Here is a 24,342-nt window from a genome sequence, read left to right as displayed (position 1 = left end):
TGTTGGTGAGAGAGCAGTCAATAAAACTAAAACATCTATATCTTCGGACACTACAGCAACCTTTTCAGATTGCAGATTAACAGCAGTTTCGATTATTAGTTTATCGGCATCAGCTTCTGCTTGGCAAGAAAATATTTTATTTTCTGAGAGTGTTTCTCGTATCATATCTATGAGCCTACTCTTATTTTTGGCATTCGATAAAAAAAATTCCTGCGCTATTTTTAGAGGCATGGTTTTATCAAATATTATGTCATTACATGCATTAATTTTTAAGAAACAAAAATCTGAAATAAATATTTTTCGGAACGAAAACAACAGCTACGTATTAAGTCTAGCAAGTTACAACGTGTACTATCCTGTGAGGGCCCGCCATGAACAATACCGAACAGCTGCTGTTATCCCCTCTATTCTCCAACCCGACCTTCATCGGTATATCTGCAGTCCCTAAAGATCCAAGATCAAGTTTTCAAGTTTGTAATAGTTGTTCTTTTTAAAATATGACTTTTGACTTATATAAATCAATTGAAACTCCAAAAAATTAATAATTGTTTTTAATAATTTTTAAAAAATTGAGAGCGCGAAAAAATTTTTTTTAACATTTTTCTATATACTATTAAAAACATATTTTCTAGGTTTATATTAAGATTCATTGACTGGCCCTGGATTCCGAGGTATAAACCTTACGGCGCTCTACTATACGGTTCACGGCAGATCCTTACTATAATACAATAGTGTCTTACCTTAACTCGTCGTTAGTCAGCCCCGCCCTATATCTGTAAGGATAGAATCGATGGGCAAGCGGCTGATTGTGTTGAGTATTGGACGCGCTGTAGTCGCCCATATCCAACTGGGCCATTAGGGCACCGAGTTCCGCAGCCAGTTCTCTAGTTACGGGGAATCTGCCCGCTACAACTGCAAAAATACAATACAAATAATATAATTAGCAATTTACATTAAAAAAAATATTTTCTGTATTTTAATATAAATGTTATAGACAAAACTAGATTATTATCTTTATATTTTATTTAACGTTCAAAAGTACCATTTTAGGTGGTCTAATAGAAATAAATGATTTGATTACGCTAGTCACATACTACTTTATCCTAAATATTGCTTTTTTTAATGTAACAGGCAATCGGGCAAGAGGCCGACGAAATGTTAACTGTCTTTTATTGAAGGATCCTAAGTCGAATTGGTACGGAAATTTATTGGGCTGCTTAGCTATTAAAATACATACTATATTTTATAGAAAAAATATCTCTATACATCTCCTAAACGGGTTTACCGATTCTTATGAAATTTATTATGCATATTCAGTAGGTCTGAGAATCGGCTACTATTCGAACCCCCTTTCAAACCTTAACGATAAGGGGTGTCCAAGCCCAATAATTTTTATATTTTAGACTATTTTTTTGTTTTTATTTTTTTATGATACAGCATACAAAAATACATTAAACCCCTTAATTTTCACCCCTCTACAATTAATCTCTATATTTTATTTACCGAAAAAGTTTTCATTTCGGAAAACCGAACAGTATCTTTAGTTTATCTTTAAAATACCAATTAATTAACTGAAACTGATTTTAGAAGATTTAAACATACCTTGCTGATTAACTTGATAGCACAGAAGCAGTCTCTCCTTATCAGTCTCCGTCCGAACAGAACTCTTGAAGTAAAGTCGATTTCTGAACGTCAAACGAATCACTCGAGAGTTCTCGAATTTTCCGGAGCCTTTTTCTCTTAGCGCCGTTTCCCATCGAGATATTACGTCGCAAAGCTGATAAAATTTAATATTTATACTAGAATATAAATAAATAAATCTGTGGAGCACAACCTTTTTAGGTCTGGGCCTCAGATTTCTGAATCAATAGGCAAGTAGGTGCAAGATAAGACACGCGCCGATTTTATGAGTCATTTAACTATGCAAAGTATTTTGAGTAGTCTCAAAAATAATATTTAATAATTATTATTTTTATATATAATAATCATAAAATTCCGTTTTATTCACGAACAAAAGTATTAAAGGCAAATTTTTAAAATAGTTTTAATGTTTAATATATATGTCGCAGTAAAGTATTTAAGTCAGAGAGTTAATTGAATTTATAAAGATCAATCAAGCTGCTTTAGTTCTGTCAGACCAGTGAGTGAACGAAACGTTTAACGAGTTTCCTAAACGTTCCTAGGCAACAATTTCACCAAAGACCACAATTTGAAACAAAAAAACCACTTTCCCAATTACTCTAAAAGTAATTAGCTGTTGTCGTGACCGCCATCTTATTTTTCATAGAGAGATAAACGTTTTCAACGCTGCTATATTTAAATCAAATTCCTAGCGAATTGATTGAATGTCGATCTTTAATTAACTGTCTAGAGATTCAATTAGCTCTCCGATTTAACTAATTTAGGGCTTTACCTTTTTATCAGGTTTGATGTGATGTTCCAAATCTTTCTCAATGGGATCATCGCTGAAAAGTGCAAATCCAGAAGCGGAGGACTCGCGACACCCGAGCTCAGTGCTAAGGGTCGAAAGGAACTCTTCTACCGTTGTGGAACCGTCGAAACTTATCACCTACAAATTCATTTTCTCATTAAAATACATTTTCGTTCGAAGCTACAAAATTCTTTTTTTTTTTTTTATTTGTAAAAATTCCTATCCAAAACATACAACGATTTTAACGTTAGGCTTCTTTTTCTTGTATTTAATAACATCTGAAATGATGTTCCCCACGTTAATTTCAAACCTATGATCTAAGTAGTCGCCCAGAGAAAAAGAAAGTTCATGGGAGCGTGGATTCTATTGAACTCAGTTTGTAGCCTACTTCGATAACTTTTATATAGACAATAAGGTGATATCTTCCATGTACATGATATTTAGTTCAAGATGTGTACGTTGTTTGTCTTCACCAAGGAATGTATTAGTAATGCACGTAGAAAAATCCAGACGTGCACGTAATCCGAACGAAGAAACGCACGCTGAACCTCTATAGCGTACTCTATTTTTCTTTTTATTAGAATTGTTGTGGAAGTCTGCTCTTCCTCTGACATAGAGAGGATCTCGGTCTAACTAACATGCGCGAAGGCCCCAAAATATTAATACATATATTATTAGCGGTTAAAATAAATTTGGGCTTTTCAGGGTATGTCGTCATTTCAATGATTGTAGCCCTTAAGAGTAGTCCCCCCCCCCCCAAATACCGGAGGTCAATCAAATTCACTTGGATTTTCAATGAAAAACTCACCTGATAAGTATTATTGAGCATGTGTACGGGTATAGCGTGTGGCAAACTGTGATGGTAGGGATTTTTCAGTAATATGGAGAGCACTTCCATACGAGACGGTTTGTCAGTACGTCCGCCCACGCGTATCGTGCGTTCGAGTGCGCGTGCGCAATAGGCAGCGTATTTTCCGCATTCCGTTCTGTAAATATATAAAATTATAAGTAGCGGAAAACGCTATTATAAATGTTGCTTTTCTATCATCTATATTATACATAGAACAATTTTTTAACTATTTATTAAACGTTTTACTTCATAAAGACATTTGAAAGGTATAATTATAATTTTCTCATACCTTTTACTAAATTATTTACAATTTGCTTAACCATCATTATCAGTTATAATAATTAGAAAATTAATAAATAGAAAATTAACAAAAATTAAAAAAAGTTTAGTCCTTGTGGCAGTGTTTTTTTTAAGTTAGATTTATTATTTTATAACGTTTAGAAAAACACTTTTTTATTACCGGTCATACATATTCCACGTATTATAGACAAGGAAATTGTTCTATTTGATAGGCAAATGATATTTAATTATTGATTTTATTCGTAAATTTTTGACGTGCTCGTCGTGTACAACGTACGGCACGCAACGTACAATGCACGGTTAAATAATTTTACTTTGTTGTAAATGACGCGAGCAGAGTTTAATATTCCAGATACTTACTTGGAGTCTGAATGTCTGCTGAGATGCAGCTTAAGATACCATAACAGCCTGTTATTCCTCGGTACGAACAGACTAACGGCTAACGCTAAAAGCTGCCAGCCTTGTATGAAACTGTACGTTGGGGGGTTACTTTTGCAGTCCACAGATAATAAAGGCGCCTGAAAAATGTACTTATAATTGAAATATTAGCTTGTATTATCTATGAGCCTTCCTCATATGATTGATTGGTTTCCTTAAATCTGGTACCTAAGAATTAAAATTAGCAAGTTTAGATTTGACGTTTCTGAAACGCAACAATTCATTTGATATTCGTGAAAGGCTTCGCGTGCTCACAATTACTCGACAAAGCTGTAAAGGCAATACATTATTTGTTCATAAGACGCCATCTCCAACGATCACATGTCCAGAATGTTGATACTCCATGGATCACAATTGTGGTATCGAAAAAAAATTCTAAAATATATATTAAATTAGTGATTGGGACCAATGCACACAATTATGTATATTGGTCTGTGAACTCAGTTTCCGCACTTAGACGCTAAATAGGTCAGTTGTACGTAAAGTCTTCGCTAACTAAGCCAGCCTAACTCCTTTCAATATGTCAATCCACAACATGGCATTCCCGCAGGAAGAGCATAAATCCACTTATGAAGCCATGTCCTGATTGAAGCACATAAGTAACACATAAAACTCTATATTTGCTCGAAATATAGCAGTGTTTTTTCATTAGATTTTTTGGCAGTCTAAACCTAGATGTGAACGTGAAATTGTAGAGCGTGGAGATGACGCCTCGGCACCTAGGCGTACCTGTACGGAGCTAGGCGAGCCAGCCGGATGTTGCGGCATGTCTCCCTTGTCCCCGCCGACGGAAGACGCGCCCGTGTCGCAAGTGAACAGCGATTGGGTGGCACACAGCAGCAGTTGCTGTACAAATGAAATGTTGGTGTCGGGACTGTCTATTGGGGCGGTTCGTGTGTTGTAATTTGACGAACTGATGTTGTACACGTACTGGCATTGGAGAACAGTAAACTAAGTTTACGTTCCATGCAATTGGACGACATAGATGGATACATCATTGGAAATTAAATTGATTTACAAATTTTTGAGTTCCAATATATATAATCTCTTTGGAATTCAGAAGTGAGTGATTTTTACAGTGATAGTGTATATTACATAGTGTGATTGTATATGTAAACTGCATAATATATTAAAAATAGCTTTATATATAAACAATTTTATTTTGCAGGTTCTATTAAAAGCGAGCGAACATTGACGACTTAGTTTAGTTGTTCAAATGTCCCATATTCATGTCTCATTGATATAACCAAGCCACAAAAAAAAATATTTTTTTTATAGAACATTTATACATTTGAATTAAGTTTTAAGATATTGTTTTCACAACTACAAGAAATTATAGCGAGAAATATTATGCAGTTTCACAATACCACAAACAACTACTCACCTCAAGGATAAAGATAGAAAAGTCTAAGGCATCTTTTCCATTACACGGTTGTTCAAACGTACGGTGTGTAAGCCGTACGGTTGAAAAAACGTGCTAGCTTGTACATGATACGGCAAAATCACCGCGCGAGACATTGGTAAGTACTGGCTAGTAGCGCTTTTTACTCGGGCTGTGTAGGACGTGCTGCGTCATGAATTTTCTTACGAAAAAAAAGATTATAGTTTTTGTCTATTCAAATGTGGGCTGGAAATGAATAAATATTTCTTTCCAGGAATCATATTTAAGCCGCTTATTTTTATAATCGTCGATGGTCTTATCCCATATTACAGGCCTTTCTTGAATCAACGTAATTAATAATTCTTGATTTATGTTCATTTTATAATAAAATCGCGAAACAGCGTATATAAGCGGTCACGAATCCGTGCGTACGTCCGGCACCGTCGACACACCCCGATAGACTGCCATACAACACTGGTGAAAATCACGCCGTGCGTAGACGCGGCGCGCCGAGGGGCAGTCACGGCGCACGCGGCCGCGGCGCCGTGCCTTGGCGCCACCGTGCATGTCGACAAGCTCATATAGTGATCCATACCACACTGACGACCGTGCCTACACGCGGCGAATTAACCGTAGATTTTCACGGCGAGAAACCGTGTAATGGAAAAGAGGCCTAAAACATCAACTTTAGTAAAGTGCAGAAGGAGCGAGCTATGATATGATATGAAACTCATTCCCTAAGTCTAAAGGGCCGGGCCAACATTCTTGGATGAAAAAAAAGGGGAAAACATTACACCAACATTCCATTTGAAATAAGTCTTAATACGGCAATATTCTTACCATAAACATTGCCAGAACTACGGAATCAAGTTGGAATTTAAGAAATTCCAAATTGATCGACAAAGCACTGTATATCACTCGAAGCTAAATACCAATGGCTTGTTAGTGTATTTAGTTAACGCAACTAAAACCGATACGCCCGTACTTAACGAATACGTACGTAAATAATATCTGTACAAAGTTAAGCAAAAAATTCACACGTTTTCGTCAAGTCTTAAAAATTGTTTACCGAAAGGGAAGTGTGAATGATTTTGGATGTTAATAGTTGCTTTAAAATACTTAATTGCTAAAAATGTACAGATATTTGACTGCTTTGAAACTAAATTTTAATTTAGGCTTTAGCCTTTTATTTTGCGTTCTATAAAATCTCTATGTTGTATTTTATAATCGCGTTGCTATCATTTTAGATTTATTCACGTCCCTTAGACAGATATACATGAATGAGTTTAAAAGACGTACTACACAAGTTCGATTAAGAGCGTTAACGTTTCCGAATCCAGATTTACGATTCCAGTATGTCAAAATCCTGGTGGACTTTAAAGAACTTTAAAAACTAAATGGAAAGGACCAATGAGAAGGAGAATAGGGCGCCATAAATATGTGAATAGAAGCGTCAACGGGATGCGAGTGGAGAAATAAGGTTTGGACAGAGATATTAAAGAAACAGGAAGAGTCGTTTAACGGTGAAGGGATTCCGGTGCTGATGATAGCTAGGATATAGGATACCAAGAAAAACATTTATACAACTAATCTGCTGTATATTCTACTTTTTGTAATGATTGGACATTCAACGGGCTTTTATTTTTATTATTATGTCAAAATTTGATATATGGATGTTATACGACGACACATTTCAACTGTGAAATAGGCTTAAGTAACCATAGCAACCAAGTCCTTTAAGAACGCTTCTGATATTCACTTTAACTTGGGAATTTGAAGTGATACAACATAGAGCTTTCCGATACCTTAACACCTAAAGCGTGAAGCATCTAAAGAATACCAATATGATTTGTATACCGTAATACACCAATTGTGAACATATGAGAAAAGCAAGCGCTTGAAGCTTAGCTATCAAGCTCGTGAGGGAACCAGATATCGCCAAAAAGGTGCTTTTTTGCTACTATTTTTTGATATGAACAATAAATCTATGAACGTGGGCTGCACGTGCATACAAACATTGTCAAGTTCCGCGTAAGTTGAGCGTGCAAGCGAGAGCGCAAGACAAGCGATAGAGAGGCACGATCGGCCTAAACGTTTGGCTTGTGACGCATTTATCTTAAGTTGTATACTTAATCTGTACAATTTAAGTAGAAAAACTTAAATATATTCTGGTAATTTTTCAAAAAAAAATAATAATAAGTATGCAATCATAAATGTTTTCTTATGACGTCTTCGTCCGTAAAACGACTTTACATATAGCAATTTTTTTATGACGATATCTGGTTTTGGTTAACAGGTACTTGAAGTTAGATTGGGAGGTTCAAAACACCTGTTATATTAATAGTCGACGCATTTTAAGTCGTTAGTCAATGTCACTGACAGTAAGAATGTGTACGCAATGCAACCCGTTATCGATACGTACCTGCGTACGAACTTCTGATTGGTCGTTACGAGTAAGGGTTGTTGTTTTTCTATAAATGTAAGATTTTTGTTATGACACTCGTTACATTATTGAGTGTACGCTAGAGAATTTATTTATGTGTCATCTTACAATTGAAAAACTAATTTTGAGATAGCATAAAATTATACCTATTCCGATAGTGCCTATCTTGTTATCGATATGCACATCTACAACTCTTACGCACATAACTAAAATCCGTAAGTGCGAGTGAGACAGACAGTTAAATATGGTTTATGACCCGAAGCCTCAGTTTAAAATGCGTCGACTATAATGATTTGTAAATGGTTTAGACCATTACAATTGGGGGCAAATTAAATCAACAGACGAAGCTTTTTAGATTGTGAAAAATAATTGAATGATCCAAAAAGCTCCGTGGTTTAGCTGCAAATGATTGGGAGAGGTCATAAGATAGTTTTAATGACACAAATCTTCAATCAAGTATCTTTTATTAGTTAATATAATTCAAATACTTAAGTATAAGATGACAATATGAAATATTTAACTACCTATTAGCAAACTGTACAAAAATCCGTTCAATATGTTTTGAGTTTTTTGTTCATCATTTTTCTTAGAGACCAGAGGGCAAACGGACAGAAAGCTCGGCTTATGTACAGTTTGAATGCCAAAGGGCTCGCGAGTGCGTAGCCGGCCTTTTTAATTCCGATTGGTAATTTCTTCCTCCTTTAAATCAACATCTTCGTATCGTACGACCTCTCCGCTAAAAAAGGGTGAAAGAAGCGCACTTACTGTCTTAAGCTTGGCAGTGGTGAGTTTTCTCGGTACCTGAACGGCATGTTTGGCTGCCGCGTGAGGGGCAGACTGCTTGCAAAGGGCCGACACCAGCTCGTCCTGCAGCTCCGCCACTTCCAGGCATTGCTGGAGAGCATTCTGGGCCAGCACCACGTGGTAGTCGATGCCCGCCTGCTCCACGGCCACAGACATGAACAGTTGCACGCACTGGAAAAGGTCGGTGAGATCGTAACTTTTTGGCCGATTTTAAAATTATGGGCCTGTTTCACAATGTCCGGATAAGTTCCAATTAAGGTATTTATTACTTATTGGTATGATAAATAGTATTTTTGCGTTTCACGACTGTAAGATAGCGCTATACGTCATGAAATTTGAAGTATCTTATTCGGAACTTTTATCTTTCGTATAATTTATGTGTTGCATAGCTATTTGGCACTTTATCCATACATTGTGAAACAGGCCCTTAATCTCGCTGATTTGAAGGCCCTGGTATTGTCAACTCGGCAGAGTCTGTTTTGCCCGGAAATGGACTTTATCCCTATGGCTTGAACCATCACGGATGGTCAATCGCCTGAATGGCAGGTCGGAAACTTTCTCGAGTGAGCGAAGCACGAAATAAGGGACGATGCGCGGGCGGCTTTAAATATAGAGGGCTTTTTTGTCGGGTAAAGACTGGTCTGAATGTCGAGATGTTGTTTATACCCTCAGCTGGAAATACTTCGTTAGCGCGTTGCAGGGTATGACGTCATCGTACGGTTGATAGCCGATTGTTGATATAGTAGTAGACACATGTTTAGCCGCCAGTCTACCCTCATTTTAGCAAATTTTTTATTCGTCAAATGCCAGCTATAATTTTTTTATATGTTTATAGTTTATTTATAATCATAATTATATTGCTAGATGGATTATTAATAATAGTATTTATGGGAAAGGTTTTTCCCAATAAAATTGACAATATATTAGGAAAAAAGTGTTAGAAAACAAATTTTTGTATTTCAACGTATATATATATATGTATATATTTTTGTATAGGCTAACCATTGAGTAAGACAATGACATATATTATTTTAATATTAAGTTCAAAATTATTATAAATAAAAATACCTTAAACAATTTGAGCGCTTCAGCTTGTAATGCTTCTGAATTGAGGGTAGTCAACGGAGAAGTGATGTTTTCTTTCGAGTAGAGTAGGGTCGGATGTCGCCATAACACGCAGTCTGTAAGTATATGACAATATAATTAATAAAAAATAACTATATCCTCAACATAATATCGTATGTGTGATTAGTATTATAAAATATAAATCTAAGCGTGTCATATAGAAAAAGGCAAGATCTTGAGAACAAATTTGAGCTTCGTTACATGCTTTAGATTTTAATTTAATTATTTGCACATGCAAGCGCTATATTGACATTTTTTACTTTTGCCTTTACCAAGTTAAAAATATTACTTTTTATGCAGTATGTTTAATTTTTGTATTGAGAATTTTAGCTATACATCGTGTATATATATAATGTATAAATAATACTCCCATATTTTTTTTAAAGTGTTGATTAGTAGTACATCTTTCAAACAAGGATCTTATGGTAACAATTTTATTGGTGCCAAAAAAATCATTGAAATAAACTTACTAGGATCCCCATCAGTCTCCATTAGCTTCTGCACCAGCCTTTCAAAATGGGTGCCTTGAGAGCCTCCTCCTCCGCTGACCACTGTGAGGTGGTAGAGCCACGAGTCCTTATCTGCCTTGCACTCGAGCAGCAGGTAGGTGGGACCCTGGAATATATCCCTGGTTCATCAACGAGTTTACCCAGCTTAAAGAGCAGTGTCAGCCTAGTAGCATGAGAGGCTTTCAATAAGAAATAAGAAAATATTTTCAAACTTTTAAGTACAGTAACATTTGTCAGGCACAGAAGTCCAATGACTACTTACCTATTTAAATAAAAAAATACTAAATAGATACAGACAAGACAAGGAAAAGTGGAGGACAATATTTTACCTGTTGGTACACAGAATCTAATTGAAAAACATTTTACACAGAAATAATTATTATAAAATAACATTAAGACTTACAATTATATGATTCTAAAAATTTGTTAAATACATACCCATACCAAAAGAAATATTTTTTTAAAACATTTTATTTATAATACGATAAAACCCTACCTGATGTTGAGGATAAATAGCGACGGTGAGGTGTTTCCTTGCATCATCATTCTTTTCTTCAGAATCAGAATCGGAGACATGTTCGACGTCCTCGACTCGCGCGTCCCGCATGTTAATTTGACCGGTTGGGTTCTGAAAATATATATATAAGTCATAAAAATATTTGGATTCCACTTACATATAAGATAGTTAAGTTACATATACAAATATATGCCCATATTTAAAACGATTAAAGTCAGTTACGGGTTAGCCTATTTAAAAAAGTGTTTCCATATCGTCCATACAAAAAAACCCCACCATGTTATTTTTTACTTCTTATTTTATCCTTCTTCTGGATCTTCTTTGTCATTCCATACATTATTAGTTAGCAGACGGTTTAGAAGCTATATAAATAAATAATAAATTTAGAAGCTCTAAGGTGACATGCAACACTGACCTGATCACTAGGAGATTTGAAGTACAGGAACATCTTCCCCAATAACACGCACCAGCTTTTCTTCGCGTGACCATTCTTGACTTTCGTCAGCCATCCTTGTATCGTAGGCTTATTGTCTTCTTTGCTCAGAAGCAGTTTTGTTGCGTTTCGTCTTTGTACGTTCTGGAATTGAGGAATATAGTAAAAGTCACGTGACGTCATTTAACGACGAAATCCAGTTAATCCAAAAATTATATGAATTCAATTCATAATTTATTCATTCACAATGTACACTTATTAACGTCAAAAAAGGTTTAATGTTTCTAATTTTGCATTTACTACCAGTTCTCAAAGGCGTAGAACGGAAGAGAAGAACTGGCAAATAACTCTCGGCCACTATTTTTAATCGCCAAGTTTTTTGTTTTACAAAATGTTTGTAAGCAGCTGCAATAAACTGCAACCATGTTCCACATGATATATATTTAAGTAATTAATAATAAAAAAGACATATTTTGCACGCAAAGTATTTTTTTAATACTGCTGCCATAGTTCAAACACATTACCAGTACCATCATTCATTTCACTATGTGGAGCCTACTGAAATATTTCCAACCTTATTCGACTTATAGACAAGAAAGAGAGATAAAAGGCCGCTAACGCACTTGCGAGCCTACTGGCAAAGCGAGCGTCCGTGGGCGTATCAATAACATCAGCGTTTGCCTCCTAATACATAAAAACTATTATTACCTGCAGCACCCGAATCCAGTCCTCCATAGTAGCGATACTATCCGCCGTGAGGTAGTAAGTTCGACTCCCGGTGAATATTTCGAACGTGGCAGCACCTTCGTTGCGCGATATCTTGCAAGCCTCGCCGAGACCGATCTGGCCTTGAGGTTTGCGGTTGACCTCCGATTGGGACTTCCAGTACGAGAGCGTACCGTTTTTTAGGACAAACCTGTAATTAACAATTGCGTGACAAAAAAAAATATCAAAATGTTTATATTGTTATTTTCATTATTTAAATACGTGGACAATGTTTCTGGCGGCTTGAGTTCATTACTCATTATAAATTATATATACATATATTATCGACGTCGTATTTATTTTCGACGTCCCGGTGGACAGAAAAACTGTGTCCAGTTTATGTTTCCACCATACAAACTTCTACTATTAAGATTATTTATACAATAAATAAATAAATAAATAAATAAAAATATATAATGAATAATGAATTCAAGCCGCCAGAAGCATATATATATATACATATATATATATTTATAATTATGGAGAATCAATTACTATTTAATTAACAACTATAATTTTTTGTCAGAATTTATTCTAACAGGAATAAAAATTAAAGGGACAAACCAAATTTCTCAACTTTTTCACAGACTAAATTATTCTCAATATAACAATTAAATATACACTCTAAAATAAATATAATTATTTCTTGACTATTTATATTCGTTCATAAAACAATCATTAACGATGTTTCTTCAGAAAGATAGTATGATAATCGTAAAAAGCTTTGCTCCATTTGGGGGCAACGAGGCAGTATGTCCATGAACATATCACTTAACACCTTCGAGCCTCCTGCTCGTTTGCCCATTTATAAAAAAGTGTCTCACCATCTCTTCTTCCACGTCTTAAGCTTTCCACCAAGCTTGGCAAGATGTCCACTCTTCTCCAAGGCGTCGTGTCTCCTCGGCGAGTCTCTAACACTGGGCTCACTCGACATCGCATCTGGAGGGATGGCATAGTCGTCAGACATGCCCGACTCGAATGACGTATCTGGAATTATTTTATTATTATGCCTTTAATTATTTATTAATTTAATTATTTTATTATTATGTTTTAGGTACATGGTATTTTATCAATGTACATATACAATATATTTAAAAAACGATTTAAAAGTGTAAATATGGAGTTTCTTGTCCATTCTTCTTCACATAAAACGACCTTTTGGGTGGTTTATATTTTTTATTATTTTATTTAAATATTTTTAACCTATAATTCTTTGTCTTTTGAAGGTGCATTTTTAAAAGGCCTAATTGAAATTAATGATTTGATTTTATCTTTGAATATGTCGTATATGTCATCAATTATTATTATATTTTTAAAACATCAAAGTCATATAGGTTCAAAAGCGTAAATATTAGTTGTTTTCTTGATTTTCGAATGTTCCTAATCCATAAATTAAGGTGGGTAGGTGCTAATAATGACTATGAAATCACTATTATTAGGGACTATCATATAGACGTTAATTTGTAGATCTATTAATATTGGCAAATCGAATAAACCACAGGTAAATGTATGTAAAAACAATAGCTCCCGTGACATTATGAGACTACTTTGTAAAGTGCAGGTTAGGCTCGTTTGACCGTGTGGCCAACAGATTTTCACCGATTTTAGTACTTTATTACCCATTTTGTATTTTTAACGTGAAAACCGAGTTCACCAATTTAGATATAACTTTAAATACGCTGCTTCGTCTTTAAGTTTGCACTAGCGACTGTGCTTGACGAAGAACGACGCAAGAATGAACAACAATTCTGGCGGCTTAAAAGTTAGTTCCATTTTCAAACGCTGGGCGCTAGTGTCAGTGTCAGGTGGTGGGAAAGGGTCGGATACTAGCGATTTGGGCGGAAACGGAAACGATGTACTCTCATAATGGACCTCAGACGTCAAACGGAACACATTATAAGCTTATATAGGTTCTTCATCCTCTTAACTCGTACTTACATAACATTTAAAAAATAAAACCTATACATTTTTTGAAGTTATCTCTTACCTCTAGTCTTACTCTGTTTACTTGGTGAGCCACTGCTGGACCTTTTGGCAGGACTCAAGCTGGAGCTGGTCTTCACACTTTTGGAAGGGCTGCTGGCACTGAGGCTCGTATCGGAGGAGCTACATTGCCCGTTGTTGAGGACCAGCGCGTGGCTGGTCTGCTGGATTGCAGCTGGGAGGATGTTGGTAAGGTTCACGTTGTTTATTGGCAGCTGGGATGGTTGACCTGGATACGTATATAGTAATTATTTAGTTATGTCTTCCGAATGTCAAATAGAGATTTGTCTGAAATGGCATTATTTGGCAAAATAAACGTCGTCTACGATTCCTGGATCAGTAGGGTGATGTTTCAAATAATATAACTGTACATTTTTTTTTTATCAATCCGCATTAAACAAATTATATAAAAATAAATCAATGGCGCTACAACCTCTTTAGGTCTGGGCCTCAGATTTAAAAATCTATTTTATGATCGTTTTTAAATCTAATCTTAATTAATCTTAATCTTTTGCGCAGCCGGGAACCGAACATGCAACCTAAGGGATAACTAATGAAGCCACTAGGCAAACACTGTAACTATTGATGATGAAACAAAAAAAATCCACAATATTAAAGAACATATCAATATGTACAACGTCCGTTCATCGTGTGTTAAGTTTATTTTCGTTACGGAATTTCTTGATTCGGTCCGCGGTCAAAGCCGATGAAATCTATGCAATAGCTTAAAATATAACTTACCAAAATGTGGATTATGCATCGGCGTATTATGAACCGTGACTCCCATGGACTCTTCGCCATCCGATGAATCGTCGGAAGAGTCTCCGGTGAAGGGCATCGAACGGATTTGGCTCGCTCTCTGCAATAAGAAAATATATGTTAGACATTTATAATACACATATAAGGCGATACAACCCAACCTTTTAGGTCCGATTCAGACTGGATCTGTTTCGTTAAAACTTTTCTTAATAGGCAGATAGGTCGTCGAATTTTTATATAACGTGTTTCTACCCAATTTAAAAATATCCTAAAATTATATGGATTTTGAATTTCAGTTTTGAAAATTATTGTGTTTCGTTAAAAATTTCCCAGAATTTCTTTCTTAAACCTATATTTTGAGTTTCTTAAGTAAAGAAATTATTATTTTAATAGAAATAAGAAGGCCATACTCTCGATCTAGAAGCAATGTCGTACTCACTCCTTTGACGGTAGCATAAACGGGCACCGAGATGTCCTGATAGCTGGTGGACTCGTGCATCGGGCGCGGACAAGGCGGAGGGCTGAGTTCCTCTTCTACAGACTGTTGAAGGCCGTCATCTGCCACCTGGGTTTTTGGGTGGAATTTAATTAACATAAATCTGCTAGATGAAGAATAACTCTTGCTCTTAGATTCTTCGAAATATATATATATATATTTTAATAAGTACATAGACATAACAGTTATTACTAACTAGGAGCTTTTGGAAAAATTCTTACTAAGTAAATGACTTTGCGTGAAACATTATAATTAATATTAATTTCAAAACGTAAATTATATGTATGATACAAATAATTTAAGAATTGACTAATTGGTGTAACTCATAATTTAAAATGTAGTGTTTCTATCAAAACACGTTATTATGTGTGGCAGAATATGCGAACTTTCGATTGTACCGCCATATTCTTGCAATCTGTGAAAATTCTGTGTGTATTTTTTAGAAAAATAAAATATTCTAAAAAAATACACACAGAATCAGACAATCGAAGATGAGCAGCATTTTTGTCGAAGAAAACAGAGAGAGCGTTTTTTACAGTGTTAGAGAGAATGAGAAGAGAGATCGAGAAAAAATACACGCTATTGGTTGATGTATTCGTTTAGTAGTTACATATTAGAACTTTAAACTGAACTTTTCTGCAATTCTGTCACATAACGTCTTGTGCAGTAAACGCAATTTTTTTTAAATTAATGTTACCATTAGCATATTAATTATATATATATAAATTATAAATATATATATAATATATATATATATATATAATTAGTATATCAAGTGTAAACAGTGCTAATATAGATATAGAAATACATGGAGTGATCATATATTGGGGCTTTTATCTTCCGCTCGCACATTTGTAACATTTATGTTAACTTAAAGTGTCATACATTTTAGACAACATACTATAGTCTATATGTGATGAGCTAAACTTTAATAAATAAATAATAATATATTAATCACGTCTAAACATGAATAAAAGTAAATAATTCATGTATACCTGGTATATCTTCGCTTCCCAACTGGGAAACCTGTGCAAAGGTGGCGTTGGCGGTCTCGGCTGTTCTGATGTGGAACTGTCTCCAGTAGACGAGCCTCCTCTACTGTTTCCTTGTATCACAACGTTGACATTGCCTTGCCAGGCAGGTGTTCGTTCTGAAATAAATAGGTTTATTCAGAGATAGCTAAAATTAATACAATAGATAAACCTGGCCTCAGATTTTTTATGAAGATATTTTAGGTAATTTGATATTAATTTTTTAGATAATTTTATATAGAGCTTTAAGTTATTTTATGAAGATTTTGTATGTTTTTTTATACTTTTAGATAAAACGACTAGTACTTGGAGGATATATAACTAAATAGTAATACTTAAACGGCCCTATACTTTGATTTTAAATGTTCAAATCCAATTATGTAATTATTTTTTTCACTAATATAATTAAGTAAAGTTACTTTATTGAATTTATACTAAAATGATAAAAACGGAAAGGGTTTTGTATGTTTGTCATGAAAAGGTGAGTGAGAGAGTGGCTGGAGAAGTTGGGGTCCATCACCCGTTGCTCTGACCAAATAAACACCATTATGGGTCTAAACATCCCTTATACCCTGAGTCAAGCTGATGATAGAGTAGTGTGGAGGCAGAATCACGTTTGACTATTTAGTTAAGGGTCAATGACCCCATTTAATGGATTCACATAATTGGAATACACAATATTCTCAAAATCACTACAATATATATTTACCTCGACTGGGTGTGTAAATCTCAGCATAGTCATGCGTTGTGTCGCCATCTGTTGATGTGTTTGGTGTTGTTGGAAGTACCACTAGGTTTTCCACGGCTGCCTGTAAATAATCAAATATTCTCTTGTTAGTTCTCCACAATTTTAGTTTGAAATTGAAAGTTACAGAACCCTGTAATGATTACTTGTTTCAGTTACAGTACATGAGTAGAAATTATTGAAAATATGTAAATGTAATTTTATGTTAATAAATAATATTGGTATGTATTACTTCAGCATGGTTTATACACATGTATATATGTATCTTAGATTCCCCATTACATTATACAAAATTTACAAATAATATTGAATAGTTACAATCTATATACACTTAATCTACAGCCTTATTTGAAAAAAATAATAAAGCTATTACTACATAAGTTAATTGGTTACATTAATGTATATATGATAATAAATACAGTTAGTACAGTAAAGTTAGTACTTCCATCCACTTTCATAAAAAGACCTTTAAGATTTATTTACTCACAGCCAGGTCATCAGCCAACAAACTAGCCGTTGTCCTTTCGTCCATTGTCCTATTCATTGTGCTAATTTGTGGAACATTAGTTTGTGTCAAGTTGGTTGTACCAATTGATAGGTTTCTGCGATGTCGTACTGGTGTACTATAGTGGGGCTCAGATTTTGTAATGGGCAACTGAAATTGAAATGATTTTATATATAGTAACCAAATGACTGAGTTTAGAATAGCTTAGAAATAGTAAAGAAAAGTAATACATTATTTTCATCATATTTTAGATTATGCATATCAATAATTTTTCTGGGGTGTAAAGCCCAAACACTCAGTTTAATAAATATACTAGTTAACAATTAGTACAGCAACAATTATATTCTAGTTACTAATCGCGCATATATATATATATATATATATAGGTATATTTTATATTTATTTTAGTATATAGGTGAATGAAATTTAATTTAAATGCATGACTTATTGAACAATTAAAATAAATATTAAGAATAGTGCACTGTCTAGATAAGATGAAAATGATAGAGGAACTTTCTTTTCATGTATGTACATGTACTTGTGAAAAGCGGGATTAAGATGTCTCCCGGACAAAAAACAAAAGACATTTTTGTAGACAATTATTTTTTTTAATTAGTTCCTTTGGTCAAACTGTAAAGTTTAATCATACAAATTATAAACAAAACAATTGTAGGCAGAATATAGTACAAATTATATTAGTAATAAATATTGGCATATCAGATTCTTGCTTTGAATGTCACAAATAAATTTCCTTGTTTAGGTAAGGACAATGAAATTATATCATAAAGAACTAAAGTGCCATCCAATCTAGCCATTACAACATTAAATCTAGGCTACCTGTGGGCCCTCAAGACTTTCTGAGCGTCGACGATTTGCTGCTAAGAGACTTGAGGCACGAGGTGGGTCCGCAGACCTCACTTCTAGGGATAAACTCCCTCGAGAGGGCACAAACTGCTGAGGGAATTTGATCTAGTTTATATATTATGACAGTGTTTGAAAAGTGTTATGATTTTAGTTTGCTGGAAACTAATAGTAAGAATGTATATTTAACATTAATGTGCAGAAAAGAATGAATAGTAAGCCTATGGAGCATATTTTTAAATACAAGTACAATATGCATTACACTACTCTATCAGTAACTTACATGCAGTTTTGATTACTTTACAGAAAGAATAATTTACAGTATGTAAAATTTATATATTTTTATTTGTGGTTGTTAAATTAATGTGGTTGTGATGCAAATTGTAATAAGAACATATTTATTAAAGTTATGTACTTACAGTGTTGTTTCTGCTTCCCTGAGTTGCTATATGGTTTCTTAGTAACTCAAGTTGCTGGTTACAACGATCATTCTGTTCTCTAAGCAATTGGTTTTGTTGTTCCAGTTCCCGAAGCTTATTCGTGACCCACTCTTTGATACGAGCGGCTTTTGCCTCAACTTGTTTTGCGTCTTGAAGTCGCAGCTGCTTCTATGAATAAATTTAAATAAGCTTAATGCTTTACTACATGTATTTTTGTTATGTACTTTAAGCCTCTTCTGGTAAGGTCTAACGCGGCAAATTGCAGAGTTAGTTTTTTGATTAAATTTTGAATATAGAACACTATTATGATAAATAATAACTAATATGGTAAATTCTTTACCTGCATTTTTGCGAACACTGCTATTAACCAAACATCCAATTTATATACTCCTAAAGCTTTTCATGAATGATGCTACTAATTCGGTTAAGATTTGCGCATAACACTTATTTAATTTAAACATGTTTTCATTTATCAATTTTGTTCCAACAAACACCGAATGTAAACAAAAGTTTTACTCGCAGGTGAAATCGTAAATCGTATTCGATACAACAAAACGGCATTTCCGCAGCCGGCGGCTGTGTTGCCAGTACTTCCATTTTTTTATCACACGCGAAATAAAATAGCAAATGATGTAGCCAACAAACAAATAGTAAATCACGTTTTTGTAAATTAAAATCATAAACACGGAACAAGATAATTATAATAGATATATAGATATCAATTTACTGGCTAATAAATTAATAATTTTTAGATGATATCAAACGAAACAACTGTCAAAATAGTCAAATGTATAACGTGTTTCTGTGATAATACATATTAAGTATTTAGATGATTACTGTCTAATCACGGAGTATTGTTGTCAACATAATAAAAATCGGATTTAAGTACTGCTCCGGTTTCAAATTTGTAGAGGATATCTCCCGATAGTGACGCAAAATATTGGGTCATTTGTATGACAGTTCTTCAGGGGTCTTATTACGCAATTAAAAAAATAACATGATGATGGTGATAGTCGAACTCGTCGGATTTATTACGACAAAAAAACCAAACGTTGTGACTTTATTACTAATAATGATGAATAAGTTTGCCTAGTATGGCAACACTTTTTCCCCCTACTAGAAGTATGGCAAATATAATAACGGTCACATATAATCAAATTCTGGCCAAAAAACAATAAAAAATCTTAAAACTTGAGTGAAGCCTACGCTAGCAAACCTTTGATTAAGGAAAACTTTGGCTGAAAGCAATTTCTAACTTAAAATAAGCACTCTGAATTAAACCATTATGTTTCCCAAGAGTGCGGTAAAAGTTAAATGAATAGACCATACAATCAGTTAATTTTTATTTGGTTAGATACGTAATCTGGTGGTATACGTAATTATAATATAATGTTGAAATTAGTATATAACTAATAATCATTTAGGTCATAAATCGGTAGAAAATTTGATTATATTAAGTCCTGAAGAGATAAAATAACCTAACTGTTATACAAATCTGATAATCATTATCGACAGAAATGAAAACTTGTATTATCATATTCCCATTATCACATTTGTGAATGTTGTATACCTGTTCTTCAATCTGGCCTTCAAGCTTGGTGATGGCTTTTGGAGCACCTTCAGCGCCCGCCGGCCATTCGCATAGCCGCTGCTCCATGGCGCGGACCTGAAAATAAAAAAAAATCTGTCAAACAACTGGACAATTAGTAACACTGACAGATAGACAAGAGTTTCGAGATTTGCGGGTTTATTATATAATTTGTTCACTTCATAAGTAACGTAATTTCGTTCTAAGAACTTCCATCCATTATCATGCAAAAGAATTTGTACCGCTCATGTAAATCTCTAAAAAATGAAACAAACAAAATGACTTAGGTTCCAATGAAAAGTTTCGAGAAATTCATTATAAGCTATATATTTCTTAAGTAAATTCCGTCTTGAATATTCAACATAGGCTAGCACACAAAATGATTTATTACCATAGCTGCGATAAACACGGGGTATTAAAACTAACACGTAGCACATAACCGCAATGGATATAATCCTTGCGACATTCAGATATGTATCGGGATTGCGGTGGTTCCAAACATACCGCATTGCATGAAATGCTGCCCAGTATAATAATAACAATGCGAATGTAAGCAGGCAGCTTATCGTTGTATATAAATAGAGAAACTCAAGATAAATATCATGTTATATTGTTATTTACTAAAAGATCCGGCTATTTTCACTTATACCATACATTTCCAATTCATTTACAACATTATAATCACTCACCACCAGATTACCTGTTACATTGATATTCTAAGATATTATTTATAAAATCATAAGAGTCAGTCAGAATAAAAGACTCCTTAGCCAATCCTTTATGAAAAAGAGGTTAGTCGTAACTCATAATACCTTCATAATATACTTAAAAGAAGTGTTCACGTCTGCTATGAAGACATTTTTTTCTAATTTTAGTTTTGAAGTCTTGCAAAGCTATAAATTACCTAATAAGAATTAAGCAGAACATGTTAACAATCTGTGTAAATTCCCAGACCGATCGCACGTTATTAATATCTTCCGTCACTTACATTTGTCCGCTTGTAGGTACAACATTCTGATGGTTGAACACATTTGAAACACTCTCACTTTACACTTCATATTTCATTACACTTAGTACAGATTTAGATAGATAGTTTAATGATCTGTTACGACATTTTCTTTGTCGAAGTACTGGGAAATGTATTTAGCAATCGTGAGATATGAAATGAAGCGTGACTTTTATAAAGTTCAAAGAATTGTACACTGACTCTATAGGGTAGTAACAGTTTTGTCTACAAATTCTATGAATTTGCTCTTAAGCACGTAGTGATTTTGTAAGTAGAGAGATGCACCGACTGTAAAAGGGGCTTTTAATACGCAGTCTTCACAACTGTGGTATAATCTTAATATGAACATCAATTTTAATTAAATAAATACAATCAATTTTAATTGAAGGTAAAATACATTTGCCTATTTTGGCACTTACTTATTAATTGAAAAGTTTATAAATTTAAAATTCTACATAATTGACGAGACGGACCTAAACAAGGAAATTTATTGGAGTCATTAACTAAGTAGTTAAACTTTATAGTTGTAAAACAATGGAGTTTAGGTTCGTCCAAAAATAGTCAATATTAATCACGAACGTCGTAATTTGCCTGACTCAGCCGACGCGAGGGCGACTTCGACTATATCTGGCAACACTAAAGAAAAATAACAAATACGCGGGGAACGGGAAATGACAGCACTCATTTTATTTAAATGGTTGCCATAATAATAGTTTCTGGCGTTGGCGTTGGATTCATTCATCACTTTATCTACAGTAGGTATAAGTATATTGATAGTAATATGTCGCTTAGAGCATTTAAAAAATATATTTTATAATACATAACGTATATTATACATACATAAATACATATGTAACGGGTCCGTAACTTAAGTAGTTAACATCAAATTTGATATGAAGTTGAAGCTCCATGTCTGTGGACTGTCTAACGCTGGTATTTAGAATTCCAGCGTGGGCATACTAGTGTCTTCACTGAAGATAATATCACTGCTGTGAGATAACTAATTCTCGTCATGTGACGTATCGAGAGATAGAGGATCTATTGAGGCATCTCTGGGACAAGTGACAACCATTCAGAAGATCTAGCATGAAGGGCTTGGTGTGAGAAAGCTAATTTGCCTTTGGTTACTGCATCATCTGCTTTCCGACAATCACAAGGCGACCCGCGTCAGACGGTTTAAGAAAACAAGATGCAAAGCTTTAACCGAGGAGAGTCAATTCATTTTGTTTTTGGAAATTAGACAATGTTAGGGAATCGGTAGTTTGATAATATAAACTCAGTCCATTGTATCAGTTAAACTTAGATACTGTCATTAACTGAAGCTTGTGGTCGAGTATAAACTATAAACAACGTGGTATTTACATTGGTTTAATTAACGTTGGTAACACTGAATTGTTTCCTTCTGTAACATCCTTATTTACCGACCGTCACTAATAACTTCTAAATTAATTAGGATATTGCATTAGTTCGAGTTGCAAGCATAAAGCCTACATTGAAACGGGTAAATATGCTTACAGCCTGCTGATAATACGGAATGCCGTATGTAATATTTGTGACCAAGTAAATGACGACTCATGTAGGTGTGCTTTTGAGTTAACATTTTACTTTGAGGAGATTTTGAAACTGTTTCATGATAGAAAATATTACGTAAGATTAATTTAACCTGAACAAGTGAATAATTATTATAAAAGCAAAACACTTTATGATTGAAGGTGTACTCTGTAAGGCCTGACATTGATAAATGCGTGTAAATATTAATTCTATTATGATATCGTTTTTTTGTTTACAAAAACATCAATACGATTATATTATATATGATTTAAATTGTCTTTTATTGCCCTTTTAAATGCAGTTAATTTTCAAATTTACAGATGTAACAATACGTTTAGTTAATAAAGGCGTTTTTTATCTCAGATTTGATTTTCGATGTCAACGACTTTACTGAAATTGAATGTCGTCCTAGCTATCGTTTCAGTCCGCTTTGCGTGCATTTTGAATCTTGATAAATCGCACGCAATAAACGTAGATTACGCTTATGATATCCTATTCACATCTCACCTCAGCATATTATGTGCGTGCTTTCCGCGTAAATTCGGGGGCATATATTCGTGTGTGGCCCTTTAGCTATTTCTTAGAGAAACCATTACAACACCTTTTTCGATTGTTGTTTATTGCTCTTACTTCAACAATCAATCTAAATGTTTATAAACGACACGCTCCATTTGGCGCCAAAAATAGATCAAAAGCGTCCATTTTGATTCGAAGTGTCTCGGATGTGGCATCCGGGTACAATATGGGTGACAATCATTTTTTTATGAAACGTTATTTAATTATTGAAAAACAAAATAGTACAAATAGCACAATAGCAAAGTAAACAAAATATGTAACATGAAGTTTTTAAAACGAAGATTAATTCTTATTATTTTTTTATTGTGTTCAAAAGTTTTATAAAATGTATTACTTTTTATTGTAGTTGTTTATTTCTGCCTCTTTCAATTAGATTATGGTGAATACAATTGACCTCCTTGGAATACTTATATTTTTTTTTGTTACCAGGATATAAAATCTATAGAAGTAGAATAAAGTGCACTAATTCGTGTGCTTAGAAGAAAAATAATTGTTATATTTTAGGAGAAAAAAAATTAACACTTTAAATCACAGGAAAGTGGGAAATCTAAAAGGGATATTGGCAAGAAACATTTTCCGGTCTGAAATGCTTGCAAATTACGTAAAACGCGCCGATTTTTTTGTATAATATGCTTAATTAAAATTTAGGCCTTGATGATGTATCTATATTTGTTTGAGTAAGTTCTTGAGGACTAGTATATCGATAGATATGTTTTGTAAGTATCACCGCAAACAGAGTTCTATGAAAGTTATTATTCAGTATCATTTTACAAGGGGATGCATGGTATATAAATACGGTTGATTA

The 24,342-nt window shown here is 34.1% G+C and overlaps 1 protein-coding gene across 13 annotated transcripts in view; it reads right to left on the bottom strand.

Moving 5' to 3' along the window:
* The window catches only part of LOC110992953 (uncharacterized protein CG43867), a 240,978-nt gene that overhangs the window by 5,434 nt on the left and 211,202 nt on the right, over positions 1-24,342 (bottom strand). For 3 of the 13 annotated variants that reach the window (XM_045628533.1, XM_045628541.1, XM_045628543.1), the window contains 22 exons: positions 20,387-20,482; positions 18,796-18,984; positions 18,353-18,469; positions 17,498-17,665; positions 16,975-17,074; positions 16,230-16,384; positions 15,178-15,303; positions 14,721-14,838; positions 13,984-14,208; positions 12,821-12,983; positions 11,940-12,147; positions 11,214-11,375; positions 10,778-10,909; positions 10,243-10,387; positions 9,716-9,828; positions 8,609-8,818; positions 4,749-4,865; positions 3,942-4,099; positions 3,240-3,417; positions 2,414-2,569; positions 1,603-1,777; positions 741-912 (listed from right to left, as the gene is read on the bottom strand). In XM_045628533.1, the coding sequence (XP_045484489.1) occupies positions 741-912; positions 1,603-1,777; positions 2,414-2,569; positions 3,240-3,417; positions 3,942-4,099; positions 4,749-4,865; positions 8,609-8,818; positions 9,716-9,828; positions 10,243-10,387; positions 10,778-10,909; positions 11,214-11,375; positions 11,940-12,147; positions 12,821-12,983; positions 13,984-14,208; positions 14,721-14,838; positions 15,178-15,303; positions 16,230-16,384; positions 16,975-17,074; positions 17,498-17,665; positions 18,353-18,469; positions 18,796-18,984; positions 20,387-20,482 (3,383 nt within the window). Of the gene's footprint in view, positions 1-740; positions 913-1,602; positions 1,778-2,413; positions 2,570-3,239; positions 3,418-3,941; positions 4,100-4,748; positions 4,866-8,608; positions 8,819-9,715; positions 9,829-10,242; positions 10,388-10,777; positions 10,910-11,213; positions 11,376-11,939; positions 12,148-12,820; positions 12,984-13,983; positions 14,209-14,720; positions 14,839-15,177; positions 15,304-16,229; positions 16,385-16,974; positions 17,075-17,497; positions 17,666-18,352; positions 18,470-18,795; positions 18,985-19,156; positions 19,364-20,386; positions 20,483-21,392; positions 21,531-24,342 lie in introns of those variants that run through there. The other 10 variants (XM_045628544.1, XM_045628545.1, XM_045628536.1 and 7 more) reach the window with 10 other exon arrangements.

Source organism: Pieris rapae, chromosome 6 (assembly GCF_905147795.1).
Source record: "Pieris rapae chromosome 6, ilPieRapa1.1, whole genome shotgun sequence".
Lineage (NCBI taxonomy): Eukaryota > Metazoa > Arthropoda > Insecta > Lepidoptera > Pieridae > Pieris > Pieris rapae.
This window is presented reverse-complemented; position numbering and strand designations above follow the sequence as displayed.